Raw genomic sequence first — 18,682 nt, 5'->3', positions numbered from 1 at the left:
CTTCGCCACGAGTAATTATTAATTCGTGGCTAAATTACAATTTCGCCATGGGTGTGACATAGTTCGTGGTAAGAATAATTATTAACCACGCCTATAGCCTAATCCGTTGCGGAAATGACTTTTTGTCACGGGAAAAGTTCTCCCGTGGCATAAAAAATTTTCTAAGTTAGTGACTGAAAATTTTCCCGTGGCTAAGCAAAATTTAGACACGAATTATAAATTCCCGTGGCATAATTCGTGGCGCAAGTGTCAAATTGTTGTAGTGCGGGTTATAACCTAGGTAGCATCAAAACGGACACGGACACGGACACGGACACGTGATACGCATCCCATAAAATTTAGGACACGGGACACGTTATATAAGTTTAATAATATATATATATTTTATAGTTATAAACATTCGATTTTATTTTTATAAAAGTATTTGATATTAAATTTAAATAAGTAAAGGTAAAACTTGTCCATGATTATAACTCATTTTCATTTCCCATCAAAACCCATCTTCTAATCAAGCTATTTTAACCGCTCATTTCCCGTCTAAAGAACATCATTCACCCCAAATGATGTCCAAAGGTTAGTAAAACAAGAAGGTGGTCCATAATCAGCCCAAAACAGTCTCTAAAAACTCAACAAAACAGCAACAAATTGCAACATAATTTAAGACCATCACAAATTACCCAAAAACAAAATAAAAAGAGACCTAAAACCGGGCTAAGGATAGGACGGTCCCGGAAACCGTTTGGCTTCACCTCACCCTCACATTACCATGAGTAAACGAGAAACGGAGGTGGGGCCACGACCAACAACAACCCATGTAACATACAACTCAATACACGGCCCAAATGACAAAAGAAACAGTTAGGCGGACTGTTTTTTTTTTTTTTGGTGAAATGTAAGATTTTATTAAGCATCAAAGAAACAATTACAACAAGTGAGAACAAATAAACTAATCTGAAGTTACAATCATATGACTAAACATCCCCATCTCCTTAACCAAGTACTATCTTGTGCATGCTTGGATGTGCCAGCCTTACTCCTTATTCTCGTTTTAGTCTCTGCAATAATCCTCTCCGCCAATCTGGTAGGAGAAGTGACTACTGACATTCAACCTAACACTATTTCTTTCGACCATACATGGTAGTGGGGAAGCCCATAGTTGACAATGAACCATTTTGCTTCAATCGCCCATTCTATTACCAGTTGAACTACGAAGCGCCATAGGAACAAGCAATTCTAAATCCACACCAGTTCTCAACTTCCAGAAGACTCTTTGATCAGAATCGCATTGGAAAGAACAGATGAGATTGAGTTTCATCTGAACTCTCGCAAATGCAACAAAGGTGCTCTTGACAGTACCCAAATGAAGCAAGCTTAGCACGAGTATTAAGACCATTATTCATGGCCACCCAGGTAATGAAGGAATGTTTAGGGACATTCCAGGAATTCCATACAGCAGGTGCCCAGTTTTGAAGAGGTGCTCTATGCCTTAACCACTCATAACAGTTTCTGATGGTAAATCCTTGAGGGTTAGGCATCCATTGGTCCTCTACATAAGCATTCTTGATCTTCTCCTTTACTTTGCATACATTTTTCCAGTTCCAGTTCACGTCTGCAGGGGGGACATACTCATGCCATGACTTCCCCTTGATGTGAACCTGATTAACCCACCTAATCCAAAGCCTGTCAGCTTTGCAATATAACCAGTCTACAAGTTTTGCAACAAAGCCTGTGTTCCAGTGCTCGTTCTTTTAATGCCCAGTCCACCTTCTTCTTTGGGAAGAGTAACTTTATCCCATCCTACAGATGGGACTCTCTGAAATTCAGCAGACCCATCCCAGAGGTAGTTCCTGCACACTGCTTCAATTCGTTTCACTATACTCTTTGGAATAAGAAAGATACCTGACCAATAGTTATGCAAGGTATTCAGGACTGAGTTAACCAGGACCGACCAGTCTGCCAGCGTAGGACAATTTTTTAGCACCCAAGCTTCGAATTCTGTTAATCATCTTCTCTGCCAGGATCGTACATTCAGTTTTGGACAATCTAGTGGCACGGACGGGCACTCCCGAGGTAGCTAAAAGGCATAGACCCTTCAGTAACCCCAGTTATTTGCTGAATGTCATCTTTTACAGTTTGAGAGACACCATTGTAGAATACCTCAGATTTGGATGAATTCATGGACAACCCAGAGGCTTTAGAGAAAGAGGAGAATGCTCTCATTATCAGCATAATTGATTGGATATTGCCTTTACAAAACATCAGGAGGTCGTCAGCAAACATAAGATGGTTCAACTTGATATTCTTGCAAAGAGGGTGGAACTGAAATGGCCATCTATCAGTAGCATAGTTGAGCATTCTAGTTAAGTATTCCATGCACAATGCAAAAATAAGGGGGGAGATAGGGTCCCCCTGTCTAAGTCCTCTCTTCCCATTAAAGAAACCAAAGCAACTCCCATTTAAGTTCAGAGAATAGGACGTAGTTTGGATGCAAGTCATGACTTTCTGGGTAAATTGCTCAGGGAATCCCATGCTACCAAGGATCTGAGCAACAAAACTCCATTCAACAGTATCATAGGCCTTTTGGAGATCGATCTTGAATAAGCACCTAGGTGACACTGCCTGTCTATTATATAACTGGACTAAATCCTGGCAAATCAAGATGTTCTCAAGAATTGAACGGCCTTTAATAAAGGCACCTTGATTCTCACTAACAAGATCTGGAAGAACCATAGACAGTCTATTGCAAAGTAATTTGGAAATGACTTTGTAGATTGTGTTGCAACAAGCAATGGGTCTAAATTGTTTGACAGTTAGGCGGACTGTTGCTTTAGGACTTAAAACATGCTATTTTTGGTGTGTTGTTTGCTCTCGGTTTGGGGGCTGTTTTGGGGGATTTATTTTCCTGATTTTTGAACAACATAAAATGAAACAAAGGGGTATGAATCGAACAAAGAACAAGGCCAATGTTCGAGACTAAGGATATGAATTGAGCAAGATCACGAAGCAAGCTCAAGACTCGGAGATCATCCAAGATCACGAATCAAAGACTCACTCCCCTCGTATGGTCGCCCAGATCACGAAGCAAGACGAGACACACAGCTCCAAACACTAAGTAATGGAGTTGTTCCAGCACAAAGTAAAGAACTAATTGCCCAAATACTAAGAAAGGGACTTAGGGCTTTCAAAACTTCTCATATTCTCATTCTCATAATCTGAGTTTTACAAGGGATAGGTGAGCTCTTTATATAGAGACTCAAGTTGCATGTTGGCCATACATCTAACATTAAATTCTAGGGCCATAATTAAAAGAGAAACAACTAAATCTTAGCCATCCATCTAAGACTTAATCTAAGGGCTTACAAAAGTCTTCTAATGGGACATAAAGCACACAGCCCCAAGGCCTTACAAGCTGAAAATTAAAGACTAAAAACAAAGGACAATAAAGTTAGTTGTTAACAAGACAAAATACAAAGTTGAAATATTGTAAAAACAAGACAAGAATGGACAGCCTTGGCAGTTTTAGGCATGTCATTTGGCTTCCATATTCTTGTTTCAATGTTCCTTCCTTGCTTGGCATTTTGCTTGTACAAAAAGGGGATCATTTGGTGTCATTTTCTCTTGGAATATTTGTAATTGTGCTCTTCAAATTGCTTGATAAAACCAGCTGTTTCAACACAATAATTAGGCGAACCACATTTGTTTCAGTTATGGACACGCGTCGGACACGGCCCAAATACCATGGACATGCGTCGAACACGTGCCCAAATAAATGTTGAAAGTTAGACACAATTTTATAGGCGTCCAACACGTTTCGGCGCGTGTCCGAAGATTGTCGGTGTCTGACACGGGACGACTGATTAAGAGAAGTGTCTGTACTACCTAGGTTATAACTTAGTTTTTTTTTTTTGGAAGGTAACCTTTGCCTCGGTTATTTGTTGTTCTATTTTATTTTGAGTGTCTCAGTCATTTGTTGTCCTTTCTATTTTAAGAATGAATTTGAAAAACAATTTGATCATCCATACTCAATTTGATTCACTTGTGCCAAAACCTTGACCGGGACGGAGAGATTACTTAAGATTTAGGTCACTTTAATGTGTACCTAGTTATCTAATATTGTTTTTTTTGACAAAGAGTACATAAAGTTTATATGCCACTTGTTAACAAGTACCAATCAATAACATTTTCCATCATAACAAATATGTCATTTGTTAAAAAATATTCCCTTTGTTCAACTCAAAACACAACATTTTCTTTTAACACGTTTGTCAATGCATGATTTATAACGTAAATATCTTTAATTTTACATCGTGAAAAAATATAAAAATTCCATATTCTTATTGTACTTTAATTAAAGGTGAATAAAAAATAATCCCACGTGATCATATTTTTTTTATAGATCACAAGGAATGGTAAAGATTTTCTTCATTTATGAATAATGTCAAAAAAATGTTGTATTTGGGGTTGAATGAATGAAGTACCAATTAACATTGTTTGTCAAAACAAGTTAACTTTGACGCTTGACTTGTTGGAAAAACGTAATTTATTATACTCCCTCTTTAATCCCTTTATTTAAAATTGCTTAATCATAATTTGAATCTCATGATAGAAGTTAATACATACGATATCATAGGTGGAGGGTAGGAAAATGATTTAAATTATGTAATTAATTAGTTTTTAAGAAAGAGATTAAGGAGATAGTGAAATAAATCATATTTTTCGATCAAGTTAAACACTAAAGCCAACCTTTTTTTGATGTAAAACATTAATTGATACTCCCTCCCATTCTAAATAAGTTCCTTATTTCTTTTTTCATCTATTCAGAATACCTTCCTTATTTCCTTTTTTTGGTAAAATTTTATGTTTATTTAGTCATGTCACCCCCACAACAATACCCACAATACATTTCCTCTCTCTCTAATCACCTTAACTCACCTTACCACTTTATGCTTATTTTAATCAAACCCTCAAATTTTGTGCCACTCCTGAATAGGTAAGATTATCCGAAATAGGAGGGAGTACTTGTTAATAAAGACATAAACTTTAGGTATTTTTAGACAAAGTAATAACATTAGATACCTCCCCGCAAAATAATCTCAATGTTAGGAACTTTTTTACAACTTAGGGGGTGTTTGGCCAAGCTTTCTAAGTGCTTTTCTAATTGTAAAAGTAGAAGATGGGTCAAACACTATAATTTAGGGAGATAAAAAACTACTTTTGAAAAGTCAGAAGGTAATATAAAGCTACTAGAAACAGAAGCACCAAATTGATGCTTCTGCTTATACTTCTCCCAAAAACTCTTATGATTATGGAAAAAAAACTAAAAAAAAACTAAAAAGCAGTAGTAGGCCAAACACATCAATTTGTTAAGAAACTACTTTTATAAAATTTAGGCCAAACAACCACAACTTTTTCAAAATAGTAGTTTATGAAAAAACTCATTCTAGAAAGTAAAAGCTATTTCACATAAACTAGGCCAAACAGATGATCGATTGTTGCTAATAATGCCTACCTTATGTGCTCCATTCTGCAGATTAAGCGGGAAATATCAACCATGAAATTGATACGACACCCAAATGTAATTCGGTTGTATGAGGTTAGTGTATGTATTTTGATGTTCACATTCATTTGTATAAGGCTACGTTTTAGCCTTTTTGAAAAAAAAAAGTGCCATGTGAATAAGGATTGCAACTATTACCTCTTCTGAATAGTTTTCAATAGTTGAATAAGGATTGTAATAATTTTCCTTCTTACATTTTTTTTTAGTTTCATGATCAAATTTTGTTTTAGTGGTAATTGTAGGTGATGGCCAGCAGGACAAAGATATACATTGTTTTGGAGTTTGTCAACGGTGGAGAACTATTTGATAAAATTGTAAGATTGTTAATCCGGCCTCAAGTAGTCCTGTTTTCCAACAAACTACTCGTAACTAACTTGCCATCCTTATAAGTTATATCGGGATGTTTCGTTTCTCTGTCCACATGCAATTTATATGTGTTTACTCTATAGTAACCATTGTTCTGTAGGCAAGTAAGGGAAGATTGAAGGAGGATGAAGCGAGAAAGTACTTCCAACAGCTTATAAATGCCGTTGATTACTGTCACAGCAGAGGTGTATTCCACAGAGACCTCAAGGTCAGAAAAGTCTTACTCTTTTATTTGAATCATCATTACCTTTCTACCCTCTGTATGAATTAGTCAGTTTCATGTTGTCACTTGGGTTTCTACATTTCTCGATGCCTCTTTTAAACAGCCGGAGAACTTGTTGCTTGACGCTAAGGGCGTTCTTAAAGTATCAGATTTTGGGTTAAGTGCTCTAGCACAGCAAGTCCGGGTAAGTGTGTTGTCTAACTTTGTCGATCAATCTTTGGTGGCAGAAATAATGTTGTTTGCTTTTAATCTGTCATATTATTCCTGGTAACAGATTATGTTAATGTCGCCCCAGAGGTATAATGAATTGAATCTGTGACTGTTGCTTGAAATTTCAGGAAGATGGATTACTACACACAACTTGTGGCACACCAAATTATGTCGCCCCAGAGGTATGTTTGTGATCCATCCTTCAACCATGTACTAATTCTAACAAATGTTGACCTCATTTTATACATAAATGCCAACGAAGCAAGAAACAAAAAACTGAAATCACACCAAATGACAGCCTTATTCCGAAATTTGTTGTCCGCTTTGGACTTCCATCAAGTAACTATGTTACCCCGATACGTATCTTGTCGCATACGACAATACACTTAGTCACTTCATTTTAGACCAACAAATTGAAAATTTCCATGAAAATAGCCCTATTTGATGTTCCGACACCGTGTCGTGTCCGATAGTTGCAGACGAGTTAGAGTAACATAGCCACCAAATGACAGCATTTTTTTTTTGGCAACTGTAAAGGAAGGTTATTACATTTTCATGGCCTGAAGAGCCATGCCATGTGCTATAATATTAAGATGTCTAGGAATAAAGATGAAACCTACGCAGTGAAAGCGAACACAAAGTCTCTTTAAATCCTGCATTATGCCCTTGATGATATGATTTTCCTTCTCGAACCCCATTATCTGATTAATCAATTGAAGACAGTCGGCCGAGACCTCTAAATGTAGCACACCCTTATAGCCCGCCCACCTTAAAACTTCCAAGATTCCCAAGGCTTCCACTTGCAAGGCCGATTCAGCTCTCATTTTCCTGCTTCCCCCTGTCGATCACCACTCTTGTGCTATTATACGCCACCCAGCTAGCATCCACCTTCACACGTGTGACCCTACATTGGCCACATTTTCCTATTAAGTACACCGAGTGTCCATCCTTTACAGCCATCAGGCCATGATTAAGGGCCTCATGTCCTAGGTGCGAAGAGTTTTGCAATTTTCCTTCCTTTCAGCTTCCATTTGTAGACCCCGTAGGTTAGCCGCTATAGTCATGGAGAAGGACCAGAAGAGTATCCGTGGGACGACCGATACACCCTTAAAAACGATATTATTCCATAAAGTCCATATTCCCCATAGCGTAGATAAGAACCTAATGACAGCATAAAGTTAACATTAGTTGTGCAAAATTAAAATTGTTCTTTGTTGGGAATTTAGGTCATCAACAACAAAGGTTATGACGGAGCAAAGGCCGATTTGTGGTCATGCGGTGTGATTCTTTTTGTTCTTATGGCTGGCTATTTGCCATTTGAAGATGCAAACCTCATGTCATTGTATAAAAAGGTAGATTGTCATGTGCTTTTATGGCCAGTGTTAATGCATTGCAATAGAGCAGTTTATTTGACATCCATTATCTTTTTCTCTTTCCCTCTTGGGTGCTATGTGCCTTATGCTTGTCATGTCTTGTATACAGATATACAAGGCAAATTTTGCATGTCCGCCATGGTTCTCTACAAGTGCGAAGAACTTAATCCAACGGATTTTAGACCCTAACCATTCAACTGTAGGTTCATGTTACGCTATTGATTCCTTCACTTTTTCTCCCTTCTTAGTCAACTAAAAGAAATCTAATGCCGTTTTCCTTTTTTTTTTTTTTTCTGCAGAGGATTACTATTGATGAAGTAATTCAGAATGAGTGGTTTAAGAAAGGCTACAAACCACCTATTTTTGAAGAATCTGATATTAATATTGATGATATTGATGCAGTATTCGACCATTCAGTGGTGAGCCTCGTGGTCCATTTAAATTGTATATTATTTTCTGGCTGATAGTGGATGCTACATGAGTAACATCTAAAAGAATATATGATCCAGCACCCCGGAAACCTAGTTGTGGAAAGACCGGAAGAGCAGCTTATGGCACCTTCGTCTCCGGTTGCCATGAATGCATTTGAGTTGATTGCCACTTCTCAGGGCCTTAATCTTGGGACCCTTTTTGAAAAACAAATGGTTATGTTCTATTTCTTGTCATATTTTTGTTTGTATCTTATCTTGAACTGCTTCTGTTGCTATACTAGTTAGAGGGAGATGACATTTCGAGTTAAGCACGGATGCAATGTTGGTGATATAACTGGTATTGATTTAGCAGGGACTAGTAAAGCGTGAAACAAGATTCACGTCTAAAACTCCTGCTTTAGAGATTATCTCAAAGATTGAAGCCACTGCTATACCTTTGGGTTTTGGTGTGAAGAAAAGTAACTACAAGGTACATTGCATTTGTTTATTCATCAAGTTTGTTTCTATTAATTGCAGGGAAAGTATGCATTTCGAGTTATTTATGAAGTAGATATCAGATTATTTATGCATTTCTTGTTTCATTTAGCAGTTACTTAAAAGATGGCCAGCTTCTGTTCTTAATAAGGCATTTCTGACTTGTACTCTCATATTCATTTTAGATGAAACTTCAAGGTGAAAAAAGTGGGCGTAAGGGTCAGCTAGCTGTCGCAACAGAGGTATCATCTATGTATTGAGCAAATTTATCTCTTTATAAGATTAATATTTATGAGTTTGGGGTTTTACACTTTTATCATCACCATTACTACGTGTTTGGGCCAAAATCTGCATATTGGCCTAATAGAGCAAGTCCACTTAATTCCTGTTGAAGAATTGGGCCGTGGAGGAAGAATAAGCAAGAGGAGCCCAGATGCGAAGTAGGATCGGCCTAAGGAGTTGGGCCAGGAGGCGTGTAAAGGTGAAGAAGTCCATTGATGGAAGAGTCCCTCGTTTTGGAAAGCCTTCAGGGAGATTCTAGGGAGAAGTCAGGGAGATCAGGGAGAATGGAAGGAGACGGCTGGATATGGAAAGAGTGGTTATGGAAGTAATATTCATTTCCATAAACAAAGTAGGGCATATCTAGGGTTCTTACCCTATAAATAGCCAAAGGAGCAATCATGAAAGGGCATTCAAGATCCCACATACACACGAAATACATTGTGCTAGCTAGATTTACATTTCGTCTTTATTGTACTCGATCCCTCATTAATAAGCTAGTGCAATACTTGGAATGGTACCGTCCCTCCCGCGGTTGTTCCCACATTGGGTTTTCCACGTCACCAAATCTTACGTGTCACCTTTAATTACGTTCTTTATTCCATTATTTAGCATTGACGTAAACATCCAACCAATATACAACGAGTAAGACTACATTGACCTAATAAAACCTAAATACGGTAAAAATCACCTAAACAGTTTGGCGCCCACCGTGGGGCATTGTGGTCATCAATCGTTGATTACTTAAACGTGTAATGGACAAACAAACATCAACAGCCGTGTCAAGGAGCGGCCAACCGTCGTTACCACCAAACTCTATTCAGAATCCGGCATCGACGACATCAACTCAAGTTCCTGGGCACACCTCAAGAACCACACCTGTGGCAAAAACATCTTTACCTCCCAAATCTCCTACTACGGCAACTCAAACCATATCGGACAGGAGCACAGTAAGTTCAGGCCTCACTCCACCAAACCCTTCTTAGTGGCATGGAAAACCTCCAGAAAGTAATGGAAGATATGCGAGAAAACCAGAGGAAGGCAGAAGCCGAAGCAAAGAGGAGAGACAGGGAACTCTGGGCACAAATAGACTTTTTGAAGCTGCAGACCAACACTCCAGCCAGCACGGGGAATGGCGGTCGGGCCCCAGTAGTAGATCTGACACATGTGGCATCAGGCAGTAGGAGCCAGCTTCGACAGATACCAGCCGAGCTGGTAACAAGGCTAGATCTGACAGCAGTGTCAGTAGGGGAAAGAATAACCCCACAAGGGTTAGGGTATCTCACACCAGACAGCTGGCAGCCAGCCAGCCGCGTGGAAGCACAACCAGGTAACCTCCCAGTTGATAATTTCGTAGTAACTGACCAGATACCTGGTGCAGGATCTGCAGGAAGCCCACAGGTAAGCTGGCATCAAGAAACGCTTATAACCTCAACACCACTAACCACCACCCCACACCGGGACCTTCAAGAGAGCAAGCCGAGAAGTAGCACCCAAAGCCAGCAGGTAGCAGAGAGACAAAACCAAGACTCCGGAAGTCTAACCAACCAGCAGTACCTGGAGCTGACGGAGATGCTGAGCAGGGTCCCAGGATTGCCACCTCCACTTGAAAAGGCGGCACCCGACAATTATGCTAACTCAACATTCGTGGATGCCATATCCACTATCGTCATGCCAAAGGGATTCACAAATCCGAACATGCATCTCTTTGATGGCACTACAGATCCCTTTGACCATATGAGCCAATACAAGCAGAAAATGATGACAGTGACGGCAGTAGGACAAGTAAAAGAAGCCTGTATGTGTAAGGGGTTTGGATCCACGTTGACGGGGCTAACACTCCGGTGGTTCATAGGCCTGCCTAACAGATCGATATCCATGTTTGCCGACCTGGTAAACGCATTCACTCAACAATTTGCAAGCAGCCAGAAGCTACAGAAGCATGCAGGAGATTTGTACAGAATCGTCTAGGGAGCTGGCGAAACCATTGGAGAATACAACACCAGATTCAATAATGAGAAGGTCGCAATAGGAGAATGTGACGTGTCGACAACAGTAGAAGCCTTCAGAAGAGGCCTACATCATGAATTTGACCTATACAAGCAGCTAACTATGCATCCTTGTCATAGTGTCGAGGCAGTACAAGAGAAAGCAGCAGCTGCAATGACGTTGCAAGAGGACACCCTAGCCAGAGCTAGCATACCAAGTACGCCAAGCATATCAAGCACATCAGCCATGGAAAAAACAAGCAGGAAGCAGTCAACTAGCAAGAATGATGAAATATACAGGCCATATGGGAGGGGAGTTAACAGGGTCGACAACTGAGAGGAGAATCAGCAAATCCCCACACTGGTGGAGTATGGATTCACAACTGGCGTCGGAGGAATCCTAAAAGCACTCAGAGAGATGGGAGACCGGGTAAGATGGCCCAGACCACCACTAGAAGAACAAGCATGGCGAAAAGACAGTAAGAAGAAGTGCGAGTTCCATCGTAACATCGGGCATAACACAGAAGACTGTAATACATTGCGAAGGGAGATCATACGCCAGATTGAACAGGGAGATCTGAGCCACTTATTACCACGTGGGGGCAAGCAGCAGGATAAGGTGGGTTCCACAAAACCTGCAACCTCACCCAAATGCACAAAAATAATAAACGTGATAACAGGCGGCTCAGACATAAGTGGATTAACATATTCGGCAGCTACAAGGCGTGCTACTGAGACCAAAGGAGATAGGCCAGAGACTTCTTGCAAAATTTCTCATAGTGATCTGCATGCGGTTGCTTTTGACGAAGGAGACATGCGTGATGAACAGGAACACCATGACGCACTCATCATAACCCTATCAATTTCCAACTGCACAGTCAGAAAGGTCCCGGTAGACACCGGTAGCTCGATCAACCTGATCATGTTGAAGACCATAGAAAACATGGGATTCAGCGAGAAGGATTTGCAAAAGAAGACTATTCCGCTGGTAGGGTTCAGTGGGGAGACAGCCAGCTCGTTGGGCGAGATAGTAATCCCAACCTACGTGGGAGGAGTCAACAAGCAGGTTAGGTACTTAGTCATAGATGGACCCTCTACCTACAACGTCATTCTAGGAAGACCGTGGCTGCACCCGATGAAGGCAGTTCCCTCAACATACCATCAATGCATAAAATTCCCCACACCATGGGGAGTAGAAACAATATGAGGAGACCAGGAGGAAGCTAGAAGTTGCAATAAGAAAGCACTGAAGTACACTGCCAGCCCCCTAGCATAGCAATTACAGAAGCAGCATGTCCAGGACGAATAAATTGAGCCCCCAGCTGAGCAGCTAGATAAGATTAACCTGGACAAGCTGCACCTAGAGAGGATCGTGCTAATTGGAGCCGGCTGCACATGAGACCTCAGACAACACCTAATCGAATTTTTGCAGGCTAATATGGACTGCTTTGCATGGTCACATGACGACATGTTAGGGATAGATCCTTCCATCATAACACATAAACTCAGTGTGGACCCAAAATGCAAACCCATCCAGCAGAGACAAAGGAAGTTCGCAGCTGGGAGAAATAAGGTGATAAACCAGGAGGTAGACAGCCTGCTGTCAGCAAACAAAATAAGAGTGGTGAAATACCCGGAGTGGCTGTCAAACGTAGTAGTGGTACCTAAGAAAAATGAAAAATGGAGAGTGTGCGTGGACTTCACTGACCTCAACAAGTCATGTCCCAAGGATCCCTTCCCGCTATCACACATCGATGCAATGGTGGATGCGACAGCTTGACATGAGATGTTAACATTCCTGGACGCCTGGAGTGGGTACAATCAAATCAAGATGGATCCATCAGATCAAGAAAAGACAGCATTCACGTCTGAAAGAGGAATATATTGTTACTACGTAATGCCATTCGGCCTGAAGAATGCAGGATCCACATACCAGAGACTATTCAACCGTATGTTCAAAGAGCAAATAGGAAGAACCATGGAAGTATATATTTACGATATGGTGGTAAAATCAGGAAAAGCTATGGACCACATGCGGGATCTAGCAGGAACGTTCAACACCCTTAGAGAGTACAAAATAAAGCTAAACCCATCTAAATGCACCTTTGGGATGTCCTCCGGCAAGTTCTTAGGCTACATTGTAACCCAGAGGGGGATAGAAGCCAGTACCAAACAGATCAAAGCTGTATTGCAACTGGAGTCACCTGAAAAACCAAAGGATATGCAGAGACTAGCTGGCAAGGTAGTAGCTTTGAGCAGATTCATCTCGAGATCCTTGGACAAATGCAGATTATTCTACGATACACTAAGGAAGAGCCAGAAGTTCGAGTGGACCGCAGACCACGAGCAGGCATTCAGGGAGCTAAAGCGTTATCTCAGCAACCCACCATTATTATCAAAGCCGGAGCCAGGAGAACCATTGTTCCTCTACTTAGCTGTCACAGAGGTAGCAGTAAGCGCAGTTCTAGTCAGAGAGCAGGATAAAGAGCAAAAGCCAGTCTACTACTTAAGCAAGTCTGCTTCCAGCAGAGACCAGGTACACATCTCTTAAAAAATTAGCACTAGCACTGGTAGTTGCATCTTACAAACTGCGCCCCTACTTTGAGTCCCACACTATACATGTCGTGACTAATTACCCATTGAAATCAATAATGAGGAAACCTGAGGCAGAATGTCAAAGTGGTCCGTACACCTTAGTGGATATGACATCAGGTATGATCCTAGGACAGCAATCAAGTCACAGGCATTGACAGACTTTGTATCAGACTTCAGTCCCGCTATCCAGAACCTGGCAGACGAGGAGATCCTGACCCTCAAAGGAAATAAGGAAGCAGAAGTGTAGCAGATGCACATTAATGGAGCTTCCAACCAAAGGGGAGCAGGTGTAGGACTAATCCTGCAGTCACCGCAGGGAGATCTGATAGCACAAGCAGTGCGATGTGAATTTAAGGCAACTAATAACGAAACAGAATATGAAGCCATAATACTAGGGATGCAGCTAGCCCTGGAGCTAGGAGTCAGGAACCTACAAATATTCAGTGACTCTTTGCTAATAGTTAATCATGTGAATGATGAATTCATAGCTAGGGATTCAAAGATGATTGCCTATTTAAAGGTGGCAAAGGAGATGAAACAAAAATTCAAAGATTGTAAGCTCAAGCAGATCCCTAGAGACCAAAATGTGGAAGCAGATGCCTTAGCGACTCTGGGGGCAACCTTCAAGCCAACCGAGCTGTCCAATATCCCCATCGCGCACATGCTGTAACCATCTATCCAAAAATTGGAAGAAGCGGACATAGGAGAATTGGAGGACCCACAAGATGAGCTGGCAGTTCAGATAACAACAGAAGGCCAAATAGCTTCCCAGCCAAACAACTAAACGGCTGACCAGGCAGCTGGCCAATCACCTGATCAGCCAGCTACCCAGGCAGATGACTGGGATTGGCGGACACCTTACTTAGATTGGCTATGACATGACAAGCTGCCAGGCGACAAAAAGGAGATAAGATGTTTTAAAATGAAAGCCTCCAAATTCGTACTAATTGATGACATACTTTTCAAGCAGTCAGCAGCAGGACCTTATCTACGATGCCTGGACAAGCAAGAAGCACAGAATTTATTGCATGCCCTCCACAGTGGCGAATGTGGAAACCATGCAGGGGCAGGAATCTGTCAAAAAAAGCCTTCAGACAAGGCTACTTTTGGCCCACGATGAGGGCAGATTCAGCAGAATATGCTCGCAAATGTGATGCTGCGCGGCGCAAAGACCAATGATCCATCCGTGCAGAACCCTTACACCCCATCATTTCTCCTTGGCCATTTATGACATGGGGAATGGACATAGTGGGTCCTCTGCCTAGAGCCATAGGGAACAGGATATGGATGCTGGCAATGACAGATTACTTCTCCAAGTGGATAGAGGCAGAAGCATTCACAGAAGTAAAAGACAAGCAGGTCATCTCTTTTATTAAATGAAATATCATCTGCAGGTTTGGTATCCCATCAGAAATCATATGTGACAACGGCTCACAATTCATCTCCAACGATGCCAAGGGATACTGTTCCAAATGGAACATCACTTTAAAAAAGTCAGCACCCAGGACTCCAAAGTCCAATGGGCATGCTGAGTCCTGCAACAAAATAATCATGGATAACTTGAGAAGGAGAATACAGGAGTTAAAAGGAAATTGGGCAGATGAATTGCCACTAGTGTTATGGTCAGACGGAACGACGCCAAAGATAGCAATAGGCCAAACACCCTTCAGCCCGGTGTTTGGCGGGGAAACAGTAATTCCATCAGAGGTTCTAGTTCCAACCCACAGGTATGGATGTATGACAGGGGAACTGAACAGCGCAGAAATGATCAGGAGCCTGGACACGATAGACGAACTGCGAGTAAGCGCAAAAATACGTCTAACTGCCTACAAGCAGTCAGTCGCCAGAAGTTACAACAAGAAAGTGAAAGCCAGGCTCCTAAAGGTAGGAGACCTGGTCCTCCGTGAAGTATTTCAAAACACACAGAACCGTAAGGCAGGCAAATTCGCCTACAAATGGGAAGGACCATACCAGGTAGAAGGAGTTATTGGCCATAGGGCGTACAAATTAATGACCATGGACGGTCAGATCATACATAAACCATGGAACATACTTCACCTGAAGAGGTATCACTTTTAATAACAAGTAGAAATTAGTGTACAGAGTAGTGTGTTAAGAAAACCCAATAAAAAAAATGGTAGTAGGCATCCTACCAATTTCGCGTCAATTTCTTTTTCTTTTATTTCTTTCGAAATTTATAAACTATTGAAGTTGTGTGGTCTGTAAGCTTCCTGGGATCACAATTGCTCTAGTACCCCATGAGATGGCATCAGGTACTTCACATCGCTCTGATAAATTTGTTCTTTTAGGCTTCTCTAAATACATCTCTCTGAATTCTAACGTCTATGTTACATTGAAAGGGTATCTAGTAGGACTGCCAACTGCAAACGTGGGGTGATAAGGCACATGGCACTCCAGCATGCCTCACCTACTTTCTCCGCCAGGAGCACCCTTACCAGGTGGACTGTGGAACATACAAAAGGGAGCTTGGCTGACCGCTGAACGCTTACCCAGCTACCCCTGATACCCCCTGGAAGTAGCTCGCACTAATCGCAATTAATCAGGGCCCTCGCATGCATGCACATACATATGGAGCGCAGGGATCTCCGAGCTACCAGAATCCTGCAACGTTCCATCGGTCCTAGAATGACGATAAACTTGCCTAAGGTACGCTCCTGTTGGCTTGAAACATGATGAACACACCTTGCGTCATGAACAAGGTTAAGCTGTTAAATTGCAGCATACGCCTAAATCTATCAGTAGACTGACACGACAGCTAGCTGAGTCTAAATCAGCCTCTTCAGTCTGACACGACTGGTCAAAATCAGCCTCAATGGTTGACACGGCCACCTCCCCTATAATGCGGCATACGCCTAAAACAGTCAGTAGACTGACACGGCAGCTAGCTGAGTCTAAATCAGCCTTCTCAGGCTGACACGACTTGCCTAAATCAGCTAGCAGGCTAACACGACAGCTTCCTAAGCTAAACATAATAGCAGGAAGTAAAATATACAGGATATAACGAAAATTAAACTTGTAAACTAAGGCAAGGGGCATTTCAAAATATTGGCCTAAAATAACGGCCCCAATTTCAAAGCTGCCACCATGGCAGATAAAACAAAAAATGAGAAAATGTTTAACATTTTACAAGTCTGCACCACACAGGGTCAGATTGCCATCCAACAAATTTGAAATAAATTTAGGTCACATTGATGACCTCCACTTCTGGCATCTCTCTTTCCTCCTCCTGCTGAATTCCCATTTCAGGTACAGGACCAGCTTGCACGCCCTCGGCAACAGTTGCCTCCTGAACTTCCTTAGCAACATCAGCTTCCTGAAGTGAGCTAACACCTCCAGCGGCCATCTGTTCCGCCAGTGCAGAAGATTTCACCTCGCCAACCTCAGGCATCAACACACTCAGATCAGGTTGGACGGGTAAAGCATCTCCAGCTGCCTCTCCTCCTCCTCTATGGCCTGGTGGGTTGAAGCCTCCTCAAGGGCAGCACGCATCCCGCTGATCTTTCCCCGCCAGGTAGCATATGCAACAATGTTGGTGGCCAGGGTGATCAACTCACTGATCCTCGCCTCAGAACACTTCAAGGAGTCAGAGAACGTGGTGCAGACCTCTTGGGAGCGAGCCAACTGATAAGCTCCTTCTTTCTGTTTCTTCTTGGTGCCAACGAGATCAGCCTTCAGCTCAGCCACCCGTCCTCTCAAGTCAGCACGCTGCCGTTCCAGATCAGCAATAGTCCCATTCAGCTTTTTGTTCTTAGCACTGGTAGCACGGCTGGTGGTCTGCACTATGTTGATCATCTTCCTGTTGTGGAGAGCAGACTAGATGGCCTGGGGGCAGAGAAAGTTGAAACTAGTAAAGATTGAGGATAAGAAACTTGGAACAGGTAGAAGAAGGAAGATACTCACCATAAAAGCATTATGCACGTCATTTTCAGCCATCTCCTCTGGGGAGAACTCTGAGAAGGCTTCCACCGAGGGAGGGAAGAGTAGCTGGTCAATCTCAGGCCAGTATGGTACCTTGTCAATGTTTCCAAAGCCCTCTGGAAAGTGAGCGATGATGCCGCCACTGGCAGCAGCAGCAGGACTAGCAGGTGGCGTAGGAGGATGACTGGAAGGATGCGGGCTTACTTCTAAAGGTTCAGAACGCATGGTGTTGGAATGGGTAGGAGGAGACTGGAAGGATGTGGCAGGGGCACTCCTCTTGGAGGCAGAAGTCACGTCAGGACTCGCAGCAGATATTTTTCTTTAGGCACTCTGGAGGATGGCCTCCAAGGGATCAACTCTTGAACCTACGGACAACCAAAATATCGAATATCAGAGGTACTGGATAGGCAGCAAGATTATGAACAAAATAGTGTGAAGTGGCTTACCAGAAGACATTCTATGGGCTGATTGTTGTGGATTAGAAGAGGAGGCAAGTGAGAAACCGGGTAGCAGATCAGGAAACTTTCTCTCAGACTGAGGGATGCAGAACAGCTTGTTGCGATCAGCAACCGGGCCACCTAGACAAGTCAGGTAGCAGGGACCTGCACGAAAGCAACCAAGTAAGCCAGTAAGCATTGAGATGAACAAGTCAGCCGTCAGGAGAGCTACTTACTCGAAGTAATAACCCATTTCTCAAAGATGTAATCAGAAGGCGGCTGAATAGAAGCCTTCCTCACATAGAAGAAGTCCTCAAACCACTTCTCATCCCTGGATGTTGATACGTGCCTGAAGGGGGTCTCCGTAGAGCCCCGAAAGGAGAACTGGCCTCTTCCCAGGGACTTGATGTCAAACATATGGGCAAGATCGCCCAAGGAAACGGAGCTGCCGGTATTCTAACTAGCTGTCAGGGAGTAGAGGAGAACCTTCCAAACATTGGCGGAAATTTGTGCCATAGCAAAATTGTTGGTATAAAGAAAGTCTTGAAAAAGCTTTGGAAAAGGGAAGCGGAGGCCGTATCTAAACGGGTAGAGGTAGAGACAGACCCAACCCGGCCGGATGGTGTCTGCCTTCTAACCTGGTTTTGGAATGACGATGTCGACCCCATCGCCTAGAACCGAGGAAACCCTTGATCAAAGGGATGTCGGCGGTGGTCAGAGTATAGTCGCAGTCATGGGGGTGAGTAAAAAGGTTCCAGAAGGGAAGACGGGGTCTGGGTTTTGGTCAGTTGGGGTGGAGGTCGAGGAGGT

At 42.4% G+C, this 18,682-nt stretch overlaps 1 protein-coding gene across 1 annotated transcript in view; it reads left to right on the top strand.

The window, feature by feature from the left end:
• Nucleotides 1-18,682, top strand: part of LOC141609022 (CBL-interacting protein kinase 23-like) — a 57,805-nt gene that overhangs the window by 3,218 nt on the left and 35,905 nt on the right. Inside the window, exons 2-12 of the mRNA XM_074428289.1 lie at nucleotides 5,531-5,593; nucleotides 5,800-5,871; nucleotides 6,024-6,131; nucleotides 6,250-6,330; nucleotides 6,485-6,538; nucleotides 7,583-7,708; nucleotides 7,839-7,928; nucleotides 8,029-8,148; nucleotides 8,239-8,373; nucleotides 8,513-8,629; nucleotides 8,820-8,876. Of these exons, the coding sequence (XP_074284390.1) occupies nucleotides 5,531-5,593; nucleotides 5,800-5,871; nucleotides 6,024-6,131; nucleotides 6,250-6,330; nucleotides 6,485-6,538; nucleotides 7,583-7,708; nucleotides 7,839-7,928; nucleotides 8,029-8,148; nucleotides 8,239-8,373; nucleotides 8,513-8,629; nucleotides 8,820-8,876 (1,023 nt within the window). The remainder of the gene's footprint in view (nucleotides 1-5,530; nucleotides 5,594-5,799; nucleotides 5,872-6,023; nucleotides 6,132-6,249; nucleotides 6,331-6,484; nucleotides 6,539-7,582; nucleotides 7,709-7,838; nucleotides 7,929-8,028; nucleotides 8,149-8,238; nucleotides 8,374-8,512; nucleotides 8,630-8,819; nucleotides 8,877-18,682) is intronic.

This window comes from Silene latifolia, chromosome 10 (genome assembly GCF_048544455.1).
Source record: "Silene latifolia isolate original U9 population chromosome 10, ASM4854445v1, whole genome shotgun sequence".
Classification (NCBI taxonomy): domain Eukaryota; kingdom Viridiplantae; phylum Streptophyta; class Magnoliopsida; order Caryophyllales; family Caryophyllaceae; genus Silene; species Silene latifolia.
The sequence above is the reverse complement of the archived record's forward strand: the minus strand, read 5'-3'. Positions and strand labels throughout refer to the sequence as shown.